The 25737-nt window shown below is 42.9% G+C and overlaps 1 protein-coding gene and 1 long non-coding RNA gene across 7 annotated transcripts in view; one reads left to right on the plus strand and one right to left on the minus strand.

The window, feature by feature from the left end:
* Positions 1-7627, minus strand: part of hif1aa (hypoxia inducible factor 1 subunit alpha a) — a 58840-nt gene extending 51213 nt beyond the window's left edge. The window contains exon 1 of one of the 6 annotated variants that reach the window (XR_011351135.1): positions 2946-3029. Coding sequence is in view for 3 of the 6 variants with exons in the window: in XM_069916264.1 (XP_069772365.1) it covers positions 2946-2974 (29 nt within the window). In the remaining 3 variants the exon portion in view is untranslated. The other 5 variants (XM_069916267.1, XM_069916268.1, XM_069916265.1 and 2 more) reach the window with 5 other exon arrangements.
* LOC138753366 (uncharacterized) lies at positions 7514-23464 on the plus strand. The gene is made up of 3 exons (XR_011351137.1): positions 7514-7686; positions 19093-19231; positions 20513-23464. It is a non-coding gene; the product is annotated as an uncharacterized lncRNA (long non-coding RNA).
* The last annotated feature ends 2273 nt before the right edge of the window (positions 23465-25737 follow it).

The following is a 25737-nucleotide window of genomic DNA, read 5'->3' on the forward strand; positions in this document are numbered from 1 at the left end:
ACATCTGCGCTCTGGGCACACCTCACCAACAGGTTGGGGATCCAGCTACACCGCAACACAGCCTAACACCCACAGGCCAATGGACTGGTTGAACGTCAGCACCGTCACCTTAATTTAAGTTGGCACTCATGGCCCGCCTCACTGGTCCCGACTGGGCAGACGAACTGCCTTGGGTGCTCCTGGGTTGTCCACTCCCAAGGAAGATCTGCAGGCATCATTTGCTGAGCTGGCACTACCTGGTGAGTTCGTCAACGCACCTAACAATCCCTAGCGGTCGCCGCACAAACTACTTCCTCACCTCAGGGCATGCTTGGACTCATTCGAACCCCCACCGCCACCCAAGCATGGCACCCGCCCGTCTCATGTTCCCGGCGAACTGCTTTCCACAGAGTACATTTTCGTTCGGCAGGGCCTGACTGTGGCACCTCTACAGCGACCGTACGAGGGGCCGTACACGGTTGTACAGCGTTCCAGCTCCACGTTCACTCTGGACAATGGCGGCAGGTGGGAGCTGTTTACCATGGACAGGCTGAAGCCAGCGTACCTCGATCACACTGAGACCGTGGTTGTAGCCCAGCCCAAGAAGCAAGGCCGTCTGGTGAAAAAGAAATTGGCACCGGTTCTGGTGGGGGGGGGGGGTGTGGCGGCTCACCACTAGGCAGGCGGCTGGGCAGCCGGTCAAAATGGCGCCGTCGGGTGTGTTCCCTTCCTCCCAGCACGGGACCACATGACGCCCGGGTGATGTCAGCGCCCTCCAGCTCGTTTCTCTGCCAGGTCCAGGCTGGGAGTATAAGTACAGCCCAGCAGCCTGCAATAAACTCGTCTGCTCACTGAGCACAACCCGTCTGGTTGTGTGTGTTCTTTCAGGAGCAGGTGTAGCTGCCGCTACAAGAGATCCATTAAAACCAACTTCATATAGACCTATATCATTATTCAATGTTGATTACGATATTATACCAAAAGTATTAGCAAATAGAATTAATCACTATCTTCCCAAATTGATAAATATGGATAAAAAAAGATTCTATTCTTATTGCTTAACAGTGTACTATGCCCATATTTAATCAATCAATTTTTCTGTTGTCAATTGATTTTTCAGCCAAATTATCAATTTTGATAATATGATCACTATTGGATAATACCTTAATTTAAAATTACATTTAAAAATTCTCTTTACAACACGAAAGAAGCAGATTCCCATCATCAAGACACATGCCGCCCAATTAACCTACAATCCCATACATTTTGTAGCGTGGGAGGAAACCATAGCACCCGGAGAAAACCTTTGCAGACACAGGGAAAATGTACAAATGTAAAGTGCATCATTATTTATCATCTAATCAACCTCTGTTCAAAATAGTCTGCAAATTTATGGCTTTCCAAATTGAGATGCCATTCATTCAGGAGTAGAGAAATTGAATAGTTTTTCTACACGCTTCCTTATTTTCCATATTTATACAATCCTATCATTACATTTTTGTCACTAGAATTTGGGGAACTTTGGTTATTTCTCAATGTTAGTAATCTTTTCACTGGTTGATCACCCTTCCTGAAAGCCCTTTGTTCTGATGGAAAAACTGCCATTAATATTCTTACAACCCATATACATTTCAATTTTCAAAAAGATTGTTTCAGTCTCTGTAAAGCTTCAATATCAACTTGCGCTTGAATATTATTTCAGAGATGTATGTATTTAGAGAAGCAACTTATCGGATGCACCAACTGAAGTCCATGCATACTTCTGCATTTTTAAAAAAAATAAACCTGTGGATCTTCATCTCCAACATAGTTTAAATGTCCCCATCTGCTTATCTTTATTTCAACAATGGTCAAAGAAATCTGAGATCCTCCCTCCAACAACATCCTTTCATCAAGCATCAAAAACATTAATAACTTTCTGCATGGACTCTGAATATGAAAGGAAAGGAGATATGGAGCTCATGTAGGCAGTTTAATCTGGAATCATGTATGATGCAGACATCATGGGCCAAATAGCCTCTTCTCGTGCTGTCCTGATGTAGAGCGTGACACAGGGAGAAATCTAGATGCAAATTGAATTGCAAAGAAAATTGAATATCTTAAATTGCAAAGAAATATGAATTTATCAATTAATGAAAATGTTACATTAAAAAATTTTAATCTTGACTTTCATTCCTGGCACGGCATCACTGGAAAGTGGAGTATCTTAAATGGATTCAAGAATGGGTGACAAGGGTAGCATATTGCTACCCAGGATCAGATCCGCTGTTCTCTCTAAGGAGTTTGTATATTCTGTGTCTGCACAGGTTTTCTCCGATCCTTTAGTTTCCTCGTTCCCAAAATGTATGGGATTAGGAGATTAAATGGTCATATGGTGTAGTTCGGCAGTATGGTTTTGTGGGCTGGAAAAGCCTGTTACCATTCTGTATCCTGTGGGCCGGAAGCGTCTGTAACCATGCTGTATCTCTAAATTAAATCAATAATGGTAATCCATTTGCTGGAGGCGCACCCATGGTTCAAAGAATTTCTCCAGCAAAGTTGGGATGCTGTCTGATTTGGAGGGGAACTTGCAGGTGGTATTGTTCAACTCTAGGGAGTGATGATCACAGGTATGGAAAGTTTCAAAGAAATGCTGGTGAAAATCTCCATTTAATCTTGTAGATGATCATGGACTCCAATCAAAGTGGTGGTAGCGGATTTTCAGTGGTGGATATAACACCAAATAAATAGATTTTTTTTGGCCTGGATGATGTTACGCTTTCACCATTTAAAATGCACTCTTGAAAGAAGTGAAAAATTTTCCATTATTTCCCTAACTTCCACTTTCTCAACCTCAGAGGGCTTTTGCAGAATAGCAATTTCTTCCAAGCAGAATATTGAGAATTTGGTATGCTTTGTGAAAAGAAAAGAGGTCATTCATTTTCATATCTTCCAATACAGTCTAAAGAAAGCAATCACACCCTAACCTTGTACTTGGAAAACAGATGATGTCCATGTAAAGAGTAGAGTTCCCAGAAAACTAATGGTGCTGTGATCTCTGAAAGCCCCATCACCTGCATGTGTTGAGAAATCCAAATTTAATGGCAGGTGCAAACTTTATTCTTCATTTTAAATTTTTGAGTGGTAATTTATTAATTCCGTCGCAGTGTATTTCCATAACTTGACAGGGATCGTCTGTAGTGACAATTTTTATGACAAGAAGTCAAAAGTTGCAAAATCACTGTGAAGTTTTTATCTTGCAATTTTTTTTCATGCAAAGCAAAAACGCTAATATGCTGAAAAAAATCTCATTCAATAGCAATTCCAACTCCACTAACTGGACAGAAGATGACGTACTTCACTCAATTTGAAAAAGTTTTGAAGTATTTGTAAAAGTGAAGGGCACTCCCTAGTTAAGAACAATTAGATAGAATATACTTAATTGTTTTGTGAAGGACAATGAGAGAGAGAGAGAGAGAGATATTCTAAGACATAATTAGTTGTTTATTGCCATATGTACTAAGAAACAGAGACAAATTTTTTGTGTGCCATATGGGCCCTAATGAGAAATTATGGCTCTTGCCCACAGTTTATCAGCCAAGATTCTGATTCAATGATTCTTGCTCAAAGACGATGTATAGATATCAGGTATCATATTAAATATTAACCCATCCAAAATACACAATATCTATTTAATTGCACTGCACTCCAGCACCAAGAAATAATATATTTCAGACAAGATGCATAAATAAAGCATCCAATAGTCTCAAATTACAAAAAATCTAAGCAAAAGATAACAATAAATGCACGTAAAAATGCATGTAGGCTCTAGTCTAAACCCAATTTTACTTGAAAAACATTGTCATTGGCCCATTTCCTTTGAGTTATGAAACTACACGTAACAAGTCAATTAGGTATGATTCAAACAGTGGTTTTTAAACCTTTTCCTTTCCACTCACATACCACCTTAAATAATCCTTTACTAATCACAGAGCACTTATGGCATAGGAATTGCTTAAAGTGGAATGAGAGTTTGAAAACCACTGCTCTATATTGATTAACACAATTAGCAAGTTCTGTATTTCTGTATTTAAGGCAGAAATTGATTGGTTCTTAATTAGCCAGGGCCTCAAATGTTAATGGGGAGAAGGCCAGACAGGGGGGCTGAGTGGGAAAATGGATCAGCTCACGATTAAATGGTTTGGCAGACTCAATGGGCTAAATGATCTATTTCTGCTCCCATGTCTTATATTATCAAGATGCAGGAATAATTTTCTTTCAATTTTAACCAAAATAAAAGAATCTCTATTGCAACATTTGCTTAAAGGCCTGACTATCAATTCTAAAAGATAAAAAAAACTCTCAATATTTAGTAAGACAATTGAAACAGAAAAAAAAGTCCAATGATGGCAACATCTGCCAATCATGAAATAGTTAAATCAAAGCAGATTTTATAATCTCAAACTGTATGAAATGGGGGTCACTATTTCTTCCCCTGTTTATGTTTTGAATACATTGCACTCTCATATAAGAAATGTGAATATTGTTAGTTAATTGTGTATCAAGGGAATACTTGTTTTCATTATAAACTATAGTACATAAAAATGAATATTTGTTCCTCACCCACACAAGAAAAACAATGACAAATAAAGCCACTGGACCCAAATGTGCATGAAATTTTGGTGGAAAATGGCAGGATCAGAGACTCATAGGCTTTGTTTGTTCAGATATAAAGTGGAAATGGAAGAAAGAGGATCTCTCAAAGTCAGCCCCAGCTTCAGGTTTAAACTCTGAACACGGCTGCACCCATACCCTGATGCCCTCATAATAATTAGAACAGGAATAAAAAGGAACTTTAGAGTGCATTCACAATCTCCTTTTATATCCCCACCTCTGCAGTACCTTGCAAATGTGGACTTGCCTGAGTAGACTGCCAAACAAAAAGTTTTCTCCATTGTAACTTGGTACAAAAAACAATTCAATAAGTGGAATGCCTAACCTTTGCTTCCATTTCTTATGTGTCTGTTTAGTTTTCTAGCCATGATAAGTCAAATAACTGTAGTCTTGGACAAGTATAGAGTGCAGCTATGAGATGACATACAAAAGGCAATTTAGATACTCTTGTATTCTTGAATACAATGTGCTGTTACACCAAAGAAATTCCCATCCATTATGGTGGATAACTAAAGTGGCAACATCCAGATAGTGAATAGCAGGGAAATAATATATTCAAACTAGTTTGTGCTAACAAAGAAAAAATATACAAACATTACGATGGTCTACCAAATTCGTAAAAAACTTTCACATTTTGCACGCTCTAATACTAGAAAATGTCTAAAAGGTACAATGATAAATCAAAGCAATTTAAATATTTGTTGTTCTTATCCAAGTGAATGTCCAAGGATACCTCCAAGAGAAATTTTCAATCAGACACTGATAAATTTTGTAGTTATGATTTTAAAATCTATGCACCATACAGACTACATAATTCTTTAACAACTCAAACACTCAAAGTTCAAACTGGACGTGTCAGTAAGTAATGGAAAATCTTTTACTGTTGGGCTTTAGGGCCGAAGGAGAGAAGTCTCAAGAATACAGCACATGGCTTAGATCTTCCCAAAACTTTTCCACTTCCTCAGCATACCAAAAAAATCCAGAGATCTTTCTTCTAAGTAATACAAGAAGTAAAGAACTTGGACTCGATTTGGATGGAGCAAAAAAATGTATTATGTCAACCTGGAAATTAGAAGATAGCCTGAGAATACAGCAATGGTACACAGAAATGAATAAATGTATTCCATTGGAAAAAATAACATATAATTTAAGAAATTACATCACAGTATTCGAACAAATTTGGGAACCGTACATGGAACACAACAGAGAAGTCCTACCGCGGACCTCCACCCGGTAAAATGACAGAAAGAGAAGAGGACGAAATGAACTGACCCAGTGTGTAAAAGTAGAAGACACAAATTTCTTGTTTATTTTCATTGTGTGATGACATTGTTTAATGTATCATATAGGTTGAACGTTGAGTCGGTGGGGAGGGGGGGAAAAGGGGAGAAAATGAAACTGTATATTCAAGAGGGAAATGTTTGTGTGTATTTTGGTCAGTATGGTTCATAGTGTGAAATTTTTTTTTAAAATACAGCACATGGCTATAGATTAAACATCCTGCTTTAAAGAAGACAATTTTGTAATTAAAATATATTTTAATTAATATTCCTTAAGGTATTATACAAATCTCATTTCTCCAAACACAAATAACTACATTTCCAGGATAACTTGTCAATATTTTCAAAATTAAACAATAAAAACCACGGTTGTTACAACTAAATGGAGCAACAACAACAACAAAAAACCCTAACATTTGTTGTCTCTTACACTATAATGAACAGATCTATTATTTTTGGGGGGTTGGTCCAGTTTTACGAGGTCACTCACTGCAAAGTTGTTGAGCAGGTCGAGTTGGAGAATACCAGCACCAGAAATGGGATTGTTCTTTGATCGAACAGTCTCAATGGGCCGAAAGGGTGGAAATTTTGGGACATTTGTGTTGGGAGTTGTTTCTGATGGATCGTCTGGAACATTTGTGCGTCGAAATCTTTGTGATTCGAGCAACTCGAAGGAGATTGAGGAGATGTCACTGATCATTGGAGAAATTGCACTTTGTTGCGGGTTGTCCGGACCCTTGGCACTTCTGATCATATCTTCGTTCGACGTCCACCCTTTCGGCCCATTGAGACTGTTCGATCAAAGAACAATCCCATTTCTGGTGCTGAGATTCCCCAACTCGACCTGCTCAACAACTTTGCAGTGAGTGACCTCGTAAAACTGGACCAACCCCCCCCAAAAAATAACAGATCTGTTCATTATGGAGTGAAATCAGATCAAGCCAGGAAGCGTAATCCCGGACCGAACTTTGAAATCGAGTCAAGATTTACCCCGGGGCCGAGAGAAAAGACAACGGGCCCAAGGTCAACCGAAAGTCGGGGCCGGTCCGCGGCAGGTGCGGCGGCCGCCCTGCGCCCCGTCCCCCCCCCCACCCCACCCCCCACCCCACCCCACCGCCACTCCGACTCCGCTCCACAAAATGGCGACGCGGGGCCTGGGTCGAGCTCCAGCGGCAATGCCTGCCGCCCTCCCGCCGGCGATCAAGCAGCCTCGGCTGTCAAGAATCAGGGCAGCCGGCCCCCACCCGCAGCAGCGCAGCCTCTCCGCCGCCACAGAGCCAGAACCAGACTCACTCACCCCTTCTTCTCGCCGTCGACTTGCATCGCCTTATTGTCCTCGCCGCTTCACCTTCGATCGCTTCCACCACCGCGGCCAGACCAGACCTCGGCTGGACCAGTGACCAACCGCCAACAATCTCTCCCCCCCCCCCCCCTCCGGGTAAAAGTGGCCTCACGCCTAACCGCTTGCAGTCACACCGGATGTCTTTCACCAAACACAACACAGAATGGCGGCCGCCAACTTACGCCACCACCAACTTTTCTTTCGGGCGCTCGCTCGCTCGCTCGCTCGCACACCCCCACGCCACGCCGCTCGCTGACGTCAGTATGACGCAGCCACTCACGCGACAGCCGGGCGACGACGCCCCCCCGCGCTCGCTGGCCTGCGTCGGCTCCTCGTGCTCGAGATCCCCCGGCGGACCTCGCTGCGTCCAGTCGGAGACGGGGCCCTTCGTCGAGGTCTGAGCAACAAGCAGGCGGGCGCCTGAATAAAATGGTGAGGGGGGGACCGAGGGAGGATGAGGTGGAGGGGGGTCTGGGGGGAGGAGGTGGAGGGGGGTCTGGGGGGAGGAGGTGGGGGGAGTCCGGTGGGGAAGAGGAGGAGCTGAGGGAAGGGGAGGAGGGGGGGGGGGGTCTGGTGGGGAAGAGGAAGGAGCTGGGGGAAAGGAGGAGGAGGAGGAGGGGACTTGGAGGAGGAGCCAATCCCCTCACTACTGTCATCTATGTTACCTCACATGCCCCTCCATCTCTTCAATAACTTCCAGTTCCCTGAAATTGATTGCTTCAACTTCATCATCCAATCTCTATACACCATCCCCCACATCAAAGGCATCAAGGTCCTTCATTTCATCATCAACAACAGATCAAATCAGTCCCCTTGCACAACCACCTTCCTCTGGCTGGCAGACCTTGTTCTCACCCTCAATAATTTATCTTTTTCAGGGCCGGATTAAGCTCGTGTGGGGCCTGTAGCATAAGTTATAAAGGGGCCCTAATTTATGCCAGCTGGTGCATACATGATTTTAAATAGTGCCTGCTGGTGCAGTGAGGGGGAAGTGTGACAGTGTAGCACCTGTATCACCTTGCAAAATGAAGAATGAAAAAAATGATCAGATCGAAGTTTAGTAAAAGTCGTTTACTCAGTCACGTGCAACTTTTTAAAACCCTCACGTTCAAAATGACGTCATTGCATTGTGACATTATTGGGAGCACCCGAGCTGGTTCGATTATGCCTCCGTTGAGCCCTCCCCCCCACCCCCAAGAACTGGCGATAGGAGACTAAGCCTCGGGTGACATTACTGTCCACCGCTCTTAGGCAGTCATCCGCGCCTTCGCATCGGAGGTCGTGGCAAGGGCTGATCAAGGTTAAGATGAGCAGGCTTTAGTCAGTCAATCGTAAATGTCTCTGGATGCCCCCCAATGTCCATTACACAAGTTGTACAATTGCTTCATAACACTCTGAAGGGGCCTCATTCAGCCTCTGTAAGGGTAGTCCATGTGCACCTCTATGCACAAACACAAACTCTCAGTCCTGGAGTTCCTTTGGGATGAAGAGTGTCATAGATTCAGGCCTTGACGTGGGAACTGGGGCCAATTTTCCAAGCCACTCGCACAGTCTGCCTAAGAATTCAGTCAGTGGCACCTCCTGTCTGCGTGCTACGGGCACGAACTCCCCAGGTACAATGAGTAGGGCTCCATAAACCAACTCTGCCGATGAGGAGTTGAAATCCTCCTTGGGTGTCACTTTTATTCCTAGGAGGATCCAGCTTCTCTGCCCAATCAGGTCCCTGGAGGCAGGCCATCAGTGCAGCCTTCATGTGTCGATAGAACTGCTCCACCAGGCCATTCAACTGCGGGTGGTAGGCTGTCGTGTGGTGGAGCTGCATTCCCAGTAGTTGTGACAAAATGTCCCAGAGTACAGAGCTAAACTATGGGCCTCTGATGGATAGGCTGAACTGAGATACCCAGGCGGAAATAAAAGCTTTCCCCTTGTTCATTATTAATTGTCTACTCTATTTTTCCCACAGCTGCTGTAAACTCTGTGTGTGTGAGTGTGTGTGTGTGTGTGTGTGTGTGTGTGTGTGTGTGTGTGTGTGTGCTGCATCAGTTACCATTTCCTACACTTGCCTTCTGTAAATAAAATACTTCCCCATCAAAACTATGTTCAGTATCCTTGCTTGCCTTTGAGACCTACCAAATCTGTTTCCTCACTCACAACAGTAAGATAGGTGGTGTTGATGCCTTTGCAAAGGCAAATGTTAGCAGTTTGTGGTCAGTAAAAACCATGAAGTCCCTGCCTTCCAAAAAAATAGCGGAAGTATCTGACCACTATTATAATGCCAGCAGTTCCCCATTGAATGTGCTGTAATTTGTTTCCAGAGGACTGAGGTGCCTACTAAAATTTGCTAGAGACTTCGATTGTCCATTGGTGTACTGTTCCAAGACTCCGCTTACTGCTGCATCAAATGCGTCTATCATCAAGGTGGTTGATGCATCTATCTATGTATGAACCAGCAATGTTTCTTTTGCTAGGGCATCTTTCGTCTGCTGAAATGCTACTGTCGTCTCCTTTGTCCACTGAAATTCTTTGGCATCACTGGACATAAGGTTGAAGAGGGTTTCCTTGTATGAGCTGCAGAAGGTAGAAACTGACAATAAAAATTAACCATCCCCACAAATTCCATGAGTCCTGGGTAGAATGGAATTATTTATTCAAAGTTCAACCTACCAGAAAAATATATTAATTGGATTAAAGCATTATATAATGGAACATTGGCGAAGGTGACAGTAAATGGATATGTATCGAACCAATTTAAATTAAGTAGGTCAACTAGGCAGGGATGTCCACTATCTCCCTCACTGTTCGCTTTAGCAATAGAGCCATTGCCAGAACTGATAAGAACAGAAAATAAAATAAAAGGGATCAAAATAAAGGAGAAGAAGTATAAAATCAGTTTATTTGCAGATGACATCATAGTATACTTAACAGAACCAGAAATATCAATAAAAGAACTACATAAGAAATTGAAGGAATATGGAGAAATATCAGGGTACAAGACATCCACCCCTAAAATGATAAAATGATAAGACAAAATGACTTGATCCAGTGTGTAAAGAAGATGACACAATTTTCTTGTTTATTTTCATTGTGTGATGACATTGTTTAATGGTTTTATTGTATTGTATATATTGACTGTTTAATGGGTTTGGAGGGGGGTGGGAAGGTAGGGGGGGAAAAAAGGGGAGAAAATGCCACTGTGTATCTTTAAGAGGGAAATGTTTGTATGTATTTTGATTGATATGGTTCACAGTTTGAAAATTTTTTTTAAATTATAAATTCTATGGTTCCTTTGATCGTATCAGACCTCGCAAATTTGAGGATGGCTTCCACTTTGCTCGACAATAGAACAACACCCCGGCTACTGATCCGATGTCCCAAGAACTCGATAGAGGACTGCCCGAATTTGCACGGAAGGGTTCACAGTTAGATTGAACTCCTGTAGGTGGTGGCAGAATAAATGCAAATGCTGCAGGTGCTCTTTGTGGGAGTGGGTGGTGACGAGTATGCCGTCCAAGTATACAAGAAAGAAGTCCATGGCATGCTCCACTCTGTCCATCAGCTGCAGGAATGTTTGTGCAGCATTTTGAGCCCAAAAGAAAGGCATTCTCAAAAATTCAGAGACCGAGCGGTGTTATGATGGACGTCTTGGGCACATCCTCCGGGTTTACAGGTATTTGGTGATACCCAAGCACCCAGTCAATTTTATAAAATATCCTGGCCCCATGAAAATTAGCTATAAAGCCCTGTATATGGAGCACAGGGTAGTGGCCTGCAGTGGTAGCATCGCTGAGACACCTGTAATCCACGTAAAGTCGCCAGCCTCCCATGGCTTTGAGCACCATATGTACCGAGAAAGCCCATGCGCTATCAGACCTGCATATGATTCCAATTTCCTACATTTTGTGAAACTTTTTTTGCAAGCCCTAACTTGTAGGGCGGCAGGCGTCGGGCTTGGGCATGTAGAGGAGGTCCTTGGGTGAGGATGGGGTGTGCAAATTGCCATATTTGGGTGTGGCAGTGGAGAACTGGGAAAGGACAATGTCTGGAAACTGCAAGAAATTTGGAGAATTCAGTGTTCGAGTACTCCACGGTGTCTAGGTGCGTGGCGAGTAGTTTGGCTTTTCCAAGGCATAAAGTCTGGAACATTGTGGTGTTCACCAACCGGCGTCCATCAGTAAGTGGGCTCTGAGGAAGTCTGCACCCAGCAACGGCTGGTAAACAGCAGCAAGAATAATGAACTTCCATTTGAATTTATTGTCTGAATTTTAGGGGTATAGTCTGTGTGCCATATGTACGATTTGAACTGTTATGGGTATCCAAGTCTGAAGGAAGAAGGACACTAACCCATGCACTCGTGTTGACTAGAAATTTGTGCTAGGAGAATTTGTCCCAGACGTAGAGTAGGCTGTTATGGTGTCCAGCCACGGAGTCATGCTTGTCCAGGGGAACATGCACCCTTGTCATTGGTACTCTTGGAGCCTGGGCTTTTGGGCGTGATGCAGCACTAATTTCTGTGGGCCTTGTTGTTTCACACACCAGAAAATGTCTGCATGGGCCACTGTTAAAGGATTATGAAAGTCCTCATCAGCCAATATGAGGCAGATGTCTTTTGGCATATGCTCTAAAAATAACTGCTCGAAGACCAAGCAAGGCCTATGGCCGTCTGCCAGCGCTAACATGCCGTTCATTAACTTTGAAGGGGTGTGGGCCTCCAGCCCATCGATATAGATGTGTGCAGCTCACTCGCGTTGCGAGAGACCATAAATCCAGAGAAGGGGGGCTTTTAGGGCTTTGTACTTGCCGAGAGCTGGTGGGTGCCGAAGGAAATCCACTATTCAACTGGCCGTGTCCTGATCGAGGTGTTTAGCACCTAGTGGCGTTCACTTCTTTCTTACGAATGTGGAACTGCGCTTCAGCGTGCACAAACCAAACTTCAGGTTGAGTGGTCCAAAAGACAGGCAGTTTGAGCAAAACCGCTTCATTGTCCATGTTGGGTCCAAAATCCATTTGGGCCTGTCGGGATCACTAATGTAGCAACTGTGTCGTAGTGCGAAATGAAGAATGAGAAAATGATCGGATGTAGTTGAGTTGAAGTTTGAGTAAATGACTTTTACTGAACTGTCATGCGCCACTTTTTAAAACCCCGTGCATTCCCAATGACATCGCATTGTGACATCATGACGTCACTCGGAACCTCCCGAACTAGTTCGATTAAGCCACTACAATGGCAGCCCATGAAGTGCTGGCTGGCGCATGCACAGTGAGGGGTAAGTGTGACAGCGGCAACCCCCCATCCGAGAGAGTTTCTGATGCTGACCCTACATGTCCTCCAATTTGACAAGTTTGAAATGGCTATCCTAGTGTCAACCCCACCCCATTAACCCAGGGTCCCAGTGTAGTAGCAGCTCATCTACTTGAAACTCCAGCCCCTGCCATGGTTTTAATTATTCTTAACAAAATAATGCTAGCTTTCTCATATCCCTGTATATTCAGTGATTACATCCTTGATGAAAAGTTATAATAATTTTTGTTACCACCCCTTTAAGCTTTCACATTCCCACGAATTTCCACCCTACCAATCCAACAAATTTTGCAGCAGCTATGAGATACCACACTCCCGTAGTCTGTGTTAATAAACCCGATTAAAGGTGATAATTGGCTAAAATCACTAATCTTAAATTGTTTGTTAGTGATTTTAGCTATTTACCACCTTTAATCAGGGTTATTAACATAGACTATGGGAGTGTGGTATCTCATAGCCACTTCACAAAGATTAAAATGAAAATGTTTAAGTTAAACATTCATAATTCAAAGCATTTAAAGTAACAGAGCAAGACAGCAAGCATTTAGCATTTTGGGGCCCTTGAAAATGCAGAGCCCATAGCATATGCTACTTTTGCTACTACATTAATCAGCACTGCTCTTTTGTTTCATCCAACCTTCTTCAGATCAAAGGGTCCCCACATGGGCTGCAACTATGCATGTCTTTTTGTTGGGTATGTGGAGCAATAGGTGCTGCCAACCTACACAGGCAAAGGTCCTCAACTCTTTCTCCACTGCATTCACAATTACAGTAGGGTTGCCGCAAGCACCCAGATGAGCTCGTCAATTTTATCCACGTTGCTGCCATCTTCCACCCTGACCTCTAATTCACCTGTTCATCTCAAGCAACACTCTCCCTTTCTCGTTCTATCTCTCCATCTCAGGAGACAAACTTATGACAGACACTTTCTACAAACCACCAGTTCCCACAATTACCGTGACTACATCTCTTCACAGCCATTCTTACAATTCCTCCATCTGGATTTCATATTCTTCCAGGACGAAGTCTTCATGCAAGATCATCTGAGATGTCTTCCTTTATCAAAAAGCATACATAGCTTCCTCTCCACTACCATCAACTCAGCCTTCACCTGCAAATCCTCCATTTTCTGCACATCTGCCTGACCCCTCCGCCCTTAGGTGTAACGAGAACAGGATTCCACTTGTCCTTGCCTACCACCTACGAGCCCTTGCATCCAACGTATCATCCTCTACAATTTCCATCACCTAGGCACATCTTCTCCCCTCTCTGCTTTCTGCAGGGACCACTACCTCCATGTCTCCCGCATCCACTCATCAACAAATCCTTCCAAGTGAAGCAACACTTTACTTGTATCTGCAGGGGTCAACTACAGCATTTGGCTGCTCCCGTTGTGGCCCCCTCTATAATTGGGGAAACGACGCAGACTGAGAGATTACTTAATTGAGCACCTTTGCTTTGTATGGGGCCCCTCCAACCAGATGACATTAACATCAATTTCTCCAGTTTCTGTTAGCCACTCTGCCCCCCCACCCTCATCGTCTCTTTCTTATCCTTTTCTCCATTTCTTGTTGCCCACCTGCTCTCCTTCTTTATCTATCTCTTATGTACTTTCCTCTAGTTCTGCATTCATTGAGTTATCCTCCTCCCCCAATCAATCATCAGCTCTTCTTTCCTACCCTCCTATCCATGTCCACCTATAATCACTTGCCTGTTGGCCTGTGCTCCTACACCGCCCCTTCTACCCTCCTCCCTCCACCTGTTTTTATTCAGCCACCTGCCGTCTTTTTCATCACAACTTGACAAAGGGCTCCGACCCAAAATGCTGGTTATATATCTTTGCCTCTGAGTTTCTCCAACATGTTTGTGTATGAACTACAATCACAATGTCTGCAGATGTTCTTATTTCACTCTTCATGCTCGTTCTTCAGTTGCGTCACCGTGAGTATCTGACCCTAAGCATTAATTCTGATTCTCCCTTTTTACTGTCACTGCCTGACCCACTCAGTGTTAACAACACATTTTTGTTTTATATCAAACTAGTGACAGTCGCTGAATTGGCAACTCTTCTGACATTGAATGAAAATACCATGGAATTTTCAGCAAATAAATTATATTTAGAGGAAAAAAATATAAATACGCAGCCATTAAAACACAAGGAAAATTTTGCACAGGTTAACAAGAGATTTAAATTTTGAAGAAACATGCAAAGTGTTGGAGGAATTCACCGGGTCAGGCGTCATCCATGGAAGACAAAAGATAATCTACATTTCATGCTGAACCCCTTAATCAGGAAATGTTTCTGATGAAGTGAAAAGTTAAATATGCAAATGCTGGGTTGAAAAGGCAATGCACAAGTTATGCTGGAGAAACTCAGCAGGTCATACAACATCCACCAGAAGCAAAATGAAGTGCACAAGTATGCTGGAGAAACTCAGCAGGTCATACAACATCCACCAGAAGCAAAATGAAGTGCACAAGTATGCTGGAGAAACTCAGCGGGTCATACAACATCCACCAGAAGCAAAATGAAGTGCACAAGTATGCTGGAGAAACTCAGCAGGTCATACAACATCCACCAGAAGCAAAATGAAGTGCACAAGTATGCTGGAGAAACTCAGCAGGTCATACAACATCCACCGGAAGCAAAAGGCAGTGCACAAGTAATGCTGGAGAAACTCAGCAGGTCATACAACATCCACCGGAAGCAAAATGAAGTGCACAAGTATGCTGGAGAAACTCAGCAGGTCATACAACATCCACCGGAAGCAAAAGGCAGTGCACAAGTTATGCTGGAGAAACTCAGCAGGTCATACAACATCCACCAGAAGCAAAATGAAGTGCACAAGTATGCTGGAGAAACTCAGCAGGTCATACAACATCCACCAGAAGCAAAATGAAGTGCACAAGTATGCTGGAGAAACTCAGCAGGTCATACAACATCCACCGGAAGCAAAATGAAGTGCACAAGTATGCTGGAGAAACTCAGCAGGTCATACAACATCCACCGGAAGCAAAAGGCAGTGCACAAGTTATGCTGGAGAAACTTAGCAGGTCATACAACATCCACTGGAAGCAACAGGCAGTGCACAAGTAATGCTGGAGAAACTCAGCAGGTCATACAACATCCACCGGAAGCAAAATGAAGTGCACAAGTATGCTGGAGAAACTCAGCAGGTCATACAACATCCACCAGAAGCAAAATGAAGTGCACAAGTATGCTGGAGAAACTCAGCGGGTCATACAACATCCACCGGAAGCAAAATGAAGTGCACAAGTATGCTGGAGAAACTCAGCAGGTCATACAACATCCACCGGAAGCAAAATGAAGTGCACAAGTATGCTGGAGAAACTCAGCAGGTCATACAACATCCACCGGAAGCAAAAGGCAGTGCACAAGTTATGCTGGAGAAACTTAGCAGGTCATACAACATCCACCGGAAGCAAAATGAAGTGCACAAGTATGCTGGAGAAACTCAGCAGGTCATACAACATCCACCGGAAGCAAAATGAAGTGCACAAGTATGCTGGAGAAACTCAGCAGGTCATACAACATCCACCAGAAGCAAAATGAAGTGCACAAGTATGCTGGAGAAACTCAGCAGGTCATACAACATCCACCAGAAGCAAAATGAAGTGCACAAGTATGCTGGAGAAACTCAGCGGGTCATACAACATCCACCGGAAGCAAAATGAAGTGCACAAGTATGCTGGAGAAACTCAGCAGGTCATACAACATCCACCGGAAGCAAAATGAAGTGCACAAGTATGCTGGAGAAACTCAGCAGGTCATACAACATCCACCGGAAGCAAAATGAAGTGCACAAGTATGCTGGAGAAACTCAGCAGGTCATACAACATCCACCGGAAGCAAAAGGCAGTGCACAAGTTATGCTGGAGAAACTCAGCAGGTCATACAACATCCACTGGAAGCAAAAGGCAGTGCACAAATAATGCTGGAGAAACTCAGCAGGTCATACAACATCAACCGGAAGCAAAAGGTAGTGCCCAAGTATGCTGGAGAAACTCAGCAGGTCATACAACATCCACCGGAAGCAAAAGGGAGCTCATGTTTTGGGCCTGGAAATGAAAATGTCTGAATAATTATTTAGATAGGGAAAACATTCAAAATTCAGAGTTACAAAGGGATACCCAAAAGGTTAACCTCCAGATTGAGTCAGTGATGATGAAGGCAAATGCAATGTTGACACTTATTTCTAGAGGACTAGCATACAAGAGCAGAGATGTAATCTTGAGACTCAAAAGAGCACTCGTGAGACCTCACAGAGTATTGGGCACCTTATGTGAGAAAGGATGTGCTGGCATTGGAGAAGGTTCAGAGAAGATTGACTATAATGATACCAGGGATGAAAGGGTTAGCATATGAAGAACAATTTGTCAGCTCTTGGACTGTACTTGTTGGGAGTACAGAAGGATGAGTGGGGAACTCATAGAGACATTTTGAAAGCTGATAGGCCTGGACTGATTAGATGTGGGAAGATTGTTGCCCAAGTTTATGGAGTCTTGGACAAGAGGGCACAGCTTCAGGGTAAAAGGGTGTCAATTTAAAACACAGATGCAGAGAAATTTCTTTGGCTAGAGGGTCATGAGTCTGTGGAACTTGTTGCCACAGGCGGCTGTGGAAGTGAGGTCATTAAGGTGTATTTAAGCCAGAGATTGACAGGTATTTGATTAGTCAGGGCCTTAAGGGTTATGGGGAGTGGGACTGAATGAGAGGATGGATCAGCTCATGATAAAATGGCAGAGCAGTCTTGATGGGCTGATTGGCGTACTTCTCATCCTCTATCTTGTGATCTTGTGAATGAAAAGGTGTTGGGGGCGGTGGGGGGGGGGGGGGGGGGGAATGCACTCCTACCAAAACATTTGCCTTTTGCCCAACTCACAAGGGAAGAAAGAAATGGATTTTATGGATAATTTTCCGTCCACCTATCTTATCCACTCCTTTTAATTAGTAATGTTAATAACAATTAATGATTGTCTATGCTTATATTATTATATATTAAATGGTCGGTGTTTCTTTCTTTTCTTACTTTTGGGTGGGGGGGGGAATGAGGAGAAAAATATAAAAGTTTTTTTTGTATAATTGGCTATGAATATTTGATTAATGTTTTAGTAATTTTTTTTCCTGTAATGATGCAAACAATTAAATAAAATTTAAAAAGATGTATCATTAACATCAGACATGTAACCAGAACATATTCCAGTGTTATTATCAGTACATACATGATATCACATACAACCCTGAGATTCTTTTTCCTGCAGGTGAGACAGAATTATCACTCATTGGTAGACAAAAAAAAACTGTGCATAACGTACACAGGTAAACAAACTGCACATTAGAGAGAGGAGTGAAAAATCAATAAAGTGGACAAGTGAGAGTTTTTATATAAGTCCCTGATTGAGTTTATTGTTGAGGAGTCTGATGATGGAGGGGTAGCAGCTGTCCCTGAACCTGGTGGTGCGAGCTTTGTGGCATCTATACCTCTTTCCTGATGGCAGCAGTGAGAACAGAACATGTGCTGGATGGTGTGGATCCTTGATGATTGCTGTTGCTCTCTGACGGCAGTGTTCCCTATAGATGTTCCCTGTAGTGGGGAGGGTTTTGCCTGAGATGTCCTGGGCTGTGTCCACTACCTTTTAGAGGGCTTTATGCTCAGGGGTATTGGTGTCTCCATATCAGACTGTGATGCAATGGGTCAGCACACTTTACGCCACACATCTAGAAAATTGCCAAGGTTTCTGATGTCAGGACCATGATGAAGACTTATCAGGGAATGACTGATCAGCTTTAACAATAGTCTCTCCTAGCCTAGTCATAGATAGGAACCAGAGAAGAAGGGAAGTAAGTGGGTTGATGAAAATGCCCAAAAATGAGCATGGATACAGTTTAATCAAATGAATGGCTTCTTTCTTTGTGAAAAATTAGTAGCTTTTACTAGAGTTGAAATGCAAATAAGAAAGATGCACAAGTAAAAATTGCTTCAACTAAAAACATTACAACATATAAGGAAGACATCAATGTAGTTGCGCCTTCTAAAGTTCAAAGATAAAGAGTAACTGAACACTGATCAAGAAGTGTTTGGTTTAATTTTATTTAGTGGCATGACAGGGACAGTTCAATGGTGGTTTTAACCTGAATCCTGAAACCATGGGTGTGTGCCCAAGATGGTGGTGCCTGTGCTCGATAGCAGCCACAAGAGTTTGCAGACTTTGAGGAGCAGAGGACCGACGCAGGGGACCAGAAACAGGGTGAACATCCCCGTTCAGAAGGAGAAGCAGAGGAAATGACCCTGCAGGATGATGACCACAGAGGCAGGCCATCAAGGGGCTCAACAGTTGAGGGATCCACACAGGCTGCAGGTGAATTGTAGTTGGTGGGGTGGGGGTGGGGGGGGGGGGCCAGTGTGGACTGCTGCTGCTAAAGACTAGCTCATGTGTGAGTGGGGATTCAAGTGGGTGCTGAGGGCAAGAAGGGTTTATTTCAATTCCACTAACTCTTGTTTCTGTTCTTCCCATAGCCCATCTGCTATGAAACTATCTTTCATGCATGAGCTGCCCTCATTGCCCATGTGTTAGCATTATCAAGTCCAGAGTATGATGACATATTTCCAAAGAGAAAGAGAACAGGATCAGACAGTCTTACAGAGATGAAATAAGGTGATCACTGAACTACAATATGACCAAGTTACTGAATGCTGAAAACTATTAAGTGGGTCACTTCACGTTTGAACATATTGTGTTAATTTGTTCAACTGGTCCTTTTACAAAAGTTTGCAGTAAGTCTGAGTCATTGTACTCAGTAAAAATGTGATGCAAGAACAACATTTTCTGTGAAAAATGTGTTCAAAGTTTGAAAGGAAGAGGGATGATGCAAAAGTCAGTTTCCTTCTGTTCTATACGCTCAAGCCAAAAAATTTGCTCAATTCAGTTACAGTCCATTAAACTATTACACAAGGGTGGTTTAAACTTTCTCAATTCTCTCAAAGAATTAATGAAAGTGATCTTAATTAACCCACAATCTACAAAGCCTGGATGTTATGAGTGTCTTTAAAGAAGCCTTCAGGATTACAGTCATATTTCCCAACAGCTCGGTAAATAAATAAACATCAAAACTATTTAAGGACAAAATCTTGCCATAAAGTTTAATGCAATGCTGAAGGAATACTGGATTGTCAGATTTATTTACTTTTCTAAGAGACTTTAGGCCAGTTTATGGTGGACCCAGTCTGTTGCATAGGGTCACTGGCTAGAGTTAAATTCTCTGGATGCGAGAGGCTGGACAGGCTGACCTATCACATTTGAGCATTCAAGAGGAACAGAGCAGGTTCTGAATGGTTAGTGGACATCAGTTGGCATTCTTTGAGGCTTAGATCCTTCAATAGCTTCACACTCTGTCAGCTGAGGAACTGTTTAAAAGTCTCTGATATTCAACAAGGTGTGAGAAAAATGGCAGCACTGCCACAGCTGTTGGCCTAGGAGAACGAAGAATGGAGATACAGCGTGGCTCCAAAGAGTTCAACTGCCCGGTCCATACTGCTGGTGGCTCCATACAGGCATTAAATGGCCTGTTAGAGGAGCCAATGGTGGTTTTAACCTGAATCCTAAAACCGTGGGTGTGTGCCCAAGATGGTGGTGCCTGTGCTCGATAGCAGCCACGAGAGTTTGCAGACTCTGGGGAGCAGAGGACCGACACAGGGGACCAGAAACAGGGCGAATGCCCCCGTTCAGAAGGAGAAGCAGAGGAAATGACCCTGCAGGACGATGACCACAGAGGCAGGTCATCGAGGGGCTCAACGGCTGTAGCTGGTGGGGGGGGGGGGTCCAGTGTGGACTGCTACTGCTAAAGACTAGCTCATGTGAGTGGGGATTCAAGTGGGTGCTGAGGGCAAGAAGGGTTTATTTCAATTCCACTAACTCTTGTTTCTGTTCTTCCCATAGCCCATCTGCTATGAAACTATCTTTCGTGCATGAGGTTTAGAGGGATATGCCCAATTGCAGCCAAAAAGGAATGAGCTCAGGAAGGCACCTTGTTTGGCATGGAAGTGTTGGCCCAAAGGCCTGTTTCTGCACTACTTAACTGCATAATTATACCTTCCTTATTCTCTTCTATAAACATGAGGTAATCTCACACATTTTGCTGGGTTCTATTTTACACCAAGACAAGCTCACACATCATCCCTATACATTATTCAATCTCTTTAGTTCGTACTTAATCAACCTCCATTTAAAAATATCCTCCTCTGTCGCAAAAACCTGATATATGCATGACTCTTGCTTTCCCAAATTTAATTGTGCACCTTTAACAGCTTTGTCTTCAGGTGCATAAGCTCTGGAATTCCTTTTCTAAATCGCTTTGCCTCTCTTCCCTCCGCTACAAGTTACAACACTCCTCAAAGCCTAAGTCCAAGCTGTTGGATTCTGCCTCAGTATTTTCTTATTGGGTTCGATATCAAATTCTCCTGAGCAACTTTGGGACATCTTAAATGGATTAAATATAAGTCACTGCTGCTGTTACTGGAGAAACGACAGTGCATTGGCTTCCTTCTATTCGTTAGAGTGCATGTGAGCACATAAATAAATTTTCTATCTTCTTTAATTTTACCAACCCAAACCTTACATCGATCCCAAACCACAGTGATCTTATCATCATCAGTTGCCCATCAGTTTTACCCCATTTGAGAAGAATGTGCAAAATGTGCACCATCTAGTGGGCTACCTAGAAGTGGCAAATCCAACATTTTCCTGTGGGATGGTCATCTAAATTGTACCTCTTCCCTCTTGTGAAATACAATTGAACTGGGTAAGTTAGAATTTTTTAAAAATTGACAGGCAAATGTTTAATTGCAGAATGGAAATCATGTAAGGAAATTTTACAATGGAAGAAATTTCAAGAATAAGATCATGTCTGCCCCGTCATATAATCATGAGCTGATCCATTTTCCCCACTCAGTTCCACTGCCCATCTCCTCCCCATCACTTTTGATGCCCTGGCTAATTAAGAACCTATGAATTTCTCACTTAAATACACCCAATGACCTGACCTCCACAACCCACTGTGGCAACAAATTGCACAGATTTATCATCCTCTGGCTGAAGAAATTCCTCTGTTCTAAGTAGATGCCCTTCAATCCTGAAGTTGTGCCCACTTGTACTGGACTCTTCCACCATGGGAAACCACATTTCTACACTTACTCTCTTCATGCCTTTTGGGATTTGAAATGTTTCAATGAGATCCCCCCCCCCACACATCATTATCCTAAATTCTAATGAGTACAGGCCAAGAGCTCCTCATTTGGTAACCCGTTCATTGCTGGAATCATCCTTGTGAAGCTCCTCTGAACACTCCAGCATCAGTGCATAATTTTTTAAGTGAGGAAACCAAAACCGCTCATAATACTCCAATTGAGGTCTCACCAGTGCCTTGTAAAACCTCAACATCTCATCCCTGCTCTCGTATTCTATTCCCCTTGAAATGTATTTGCCTTTGTTTTAAGCCACCAACGGACTCAACATTCAAGTTTACATTCAGGCTATCCGAGGTCCCTTTGCATCTGGGTATTTTCAATTTTCTCCCCATTTAAAAAATAGTCTGCCCATTAATTTTTTTCTTCCAAAGTGCATGGCCACATACTTTACAACATTGTATTTCATTTGTCACTTTACTTATTCTCCTAATCTGTCTAAGTCCTTCTGCAGCCTTCCTGTTTCCTACACACTACCTGATACTCCACCTACCTTCGTATAATTTGCAAACTTGGCCATAAAGCCATTCATTCCATCATCCAAACCATTAGTATCCAACATAAAAAGAAGCGCCCCTAAAACCAATCCACCAATCCCTGTGGAACACCACTAGCAACTCCACAAATCAGAATATGATGCTTGTATTCTGACTCTGCTTCCTCCCATGAGCCGACGCTAGATAGTTTTCTATTAAATCATGCGCTCTTAAGTCACCTCATGTGTGGCACCTTGCCAAAGGCCTTCTGAAAAATCTAAATCTCTTTTATCTAGCCTGCTTGTCACTTCTTTAAAGGATTTCATTATGTCTGTCAAGCAAAATTTTCCCTCAAGGATAGGCTTTGGCCTATCTTGTCACCACCAAATCATTCAGGGATTTCTCCAATTAGAAGCCCTAGATCACACATGTCAAACTCAGGCCCGTGGGCCAAATTTGGCCCGTGATATAATTATATTTGGCCCGCAAGATCATATCAAATATGTATTAGAGCTGGCCCGCTGGCTGCCGCGCCAGTATAGCGCATGCACAGCTAATACTACAAATCCCAGAATGCTTTGCAAATGCATTGGCACCGGCCCGTCAGCCCTCTAATCCCCCCCACCTCCTCTCTTTACTTTCATCAGCATCTGCGACCAGTCGCCCCACTCACACGTAATAAACCCCTCACGAAAAATGGCCAAACGAAAGACAGAAAACAGGACCTTTCAAGACAGGTGGGAGGCAAACTCTGACCCCAGAGTTTGATGAACTTGCATCTAAGAAGAGATGCCAAGTATCTGCTTTAGACCCAGGTGCATCAGAGTAAATCACAGTGTAGCAAGCTAAGCTTGGATTCATATTTTCTTTGGTTCACTTTGGACTGTTCATAGTTGAAAGATTGGATTTTTATTGAAGCAAGTTGTTATTTTTTGACTTGTTGGCTTGTGAAAAAAAATACATTTAAAAGGAGCTTAAAGGCTATAGAGAAATATTATTTATTGAATATTTTATTTCTCATTTGTTAATGCTTCTTCTGGAAAGAGTTTAACCAAAACTATTATTAAACATTTATTTCAATAAGAAAAAGTTTAACATTATATCTGTTGAAAGAAGAGAAAACATGCAGATGTTGTTGAAAATTTTCAATAAATATTTAGTTTGGCTCTCGACTTAGTCCAAGTTTTTAATTTTGGCCCTCTGTGAATTTGAGTTTGACACCCCTGCCCTAGATGAAGCATGAAGTCTGGTGTGGCCACTCGAATTGCAGTGGACACAACAAAATAATCACACAAGGCATTTCTAGATTTTTTCTTCATCACCATGCAACTTTTTAAAAGCCTGAATACTGCACTCGATACACACTGGTTCGATGCCTCCTGGGAATTGTAGCATCGCCACAGCGCCGCTACACCCCCCCCCCCCCCCCACCAGAACTGGTTTCTCAGTCTTTAAGGTTGTCTACCTCTGTGACAGACTGTTGGCTGCTGCATTGAGGAAGACGTGTCCACATGAGCTGGTCTAAGCCTGTCAACAGTGAAAGATTGTGGCTTCCCTCCAATGTCCAAGATACATTTTGACTTAGTTTGTCTGAGTATCCTATAAGGTCTTTTATAGGGCATCTGTAAAGATTGACCAAATGATCCCCTTCAAACAAAGACATATTCACAGTTTTTGAGGTCTTCAGGCACAAGTGAAAAGTGTTCTCCATGTGACAATGATGGTATAGGGGTCCATTTTCTTACAGTTTCCTTTAGCCTGCTCAATAGTTCCTTAGGATCATCAATGGAGTTAGAATGGTAGAGGACAAACTCCTCTGGAACCACTAACGGTGCGCCGTACACGAGCTCTGCAGATGAAGCTTGGCGATCCTCTTTTGGAATTGTTCTAAAGCCCAGTAATGCCTAGGGCAGCTCATCAGCTCAGTTCGGGCCCTCTAATTGAGCCATCAAGGCTGACTTGAGATGTCGATGAAATCTTCCCAACATTCCATTGGCCCGGGGATGATAGGCATTTATATGATTAATTGTTTTACCGAGGAAGTAAATTCTGGTCCTCTATCTGACACCCATGAACTAAGGAATGCCCGAGCACAAGTGTCTGTAGTAGCATCTACCATAGGCAAAGCCTCGGGCCACTGCGTAAACCTGTCTATTACTATAAAAATATAGCAGTATCCTCTTGAAACAGGAAATGGACCAACAATGTTCACGGGGACATGAGCAAAATGGCGAGTAACTGCCAGGAAGGACTGCAATGGTGCCTTAGTATGCCACTGAACTTTTGCTTTTTTGGCAGGCAATGTAGGACTTCGCCATTTGTGTAACGTCTTTTTTAAGACCGTGCCACATGAACCGGTCAGAAACCATATGATCTAATCGATGGATGTGAGAGACCATGCACAGAGTCGAATACTCGATGATTCCATGATGTGAGAACTACTGGCATGGGTGTCCTGTTGATATATCACAGAGGAGTAGTTTGCCATTAACTCCAAACTGGGCATTTTTCAATTTCAAGTGCATGATTGCAGCCCAATAAATGTCATGTTCTTGGGCCGCAGCCAAAGCTGTGTAGTCAATACCTTGATCTACAGACAAAACCTCAAATGGAGCAGAGCGAGAGAGTGCATCAGCTACTACATTATCTTTTCTAGAAATATGTAGTATTTTTGTGGAGTATTCTGAAATGAATGATAATTGCCATTGTTGTCGAGCTGAGCAGGGCTCTGCGACCTTGGTAAATGCAAATATTATGGGCTTGTGGTTGGTAAACATAGTAAAATTTCTGCCCTCCAAAAAAATAATGCAAATGTTGAATAAACAAATAAATGGCCAAAAACTCCTTATCAAAAGCACTGTATTTTTTTTCTGCTTCACGAAGAAGGTGGCTAATGCTAACCATTTCCATTGCCCATTGACATATTGATGAAGTGTACCTTCTACGGCCATACTGGAAGCGTCTGTAGAAAGGGCGGTGGCTGCATTTAAAACTGGGTAGCTGAGCATGGTGGCATGAGTCAGCAAATCTTTTGTCTTCAAAAAGGTAATGTTTCCCTCTTCAATCAATGGATGGTTCTGGCATTTTCGGACAGTAAATTGAAAAGAGGCTTCATGATATGAGCTGCTCCTGGAAGAAACCGATGGTAACAATGTACCATTCCCAAGAATATTTGCAGGCTTTTAATTGTACCAGGTCTTGAGTACTTGGTAATGGCCTCAACTTTGGATGGCAGCAAAGTTGTGCCTTCCTGAGTAATCCTATGCCCCCAAAAAAATCAATAATTTCTTGTCCAAAAACACATTTATCTGGACTGATGATCAGTCCAAACTTTATTGAAGATGAATAAAAAAGTGTACAAAGATGTTCCAAATGAACTTCCTTCGTCCCAATGGCCACTAAAATGTCGTTGAGGTAAATGAAGACATTGATCATACCACGTCCT

The sequence above is a fragment of the Narcine bancroftii genome, chromosome 2, assembly GCF_036971445.1.
Source record: "Narcine bancroftii isolate sNarBan1 chromosome 2, sNarBan1.hap1, whole genome shotgun sequence".
Lineage (NCBI taxonomy): Eukaryota > Metazoa > Chordata > Chondrichthyes > Torpediniformes > Narcinidae > Narcine > Narcine bancroftii.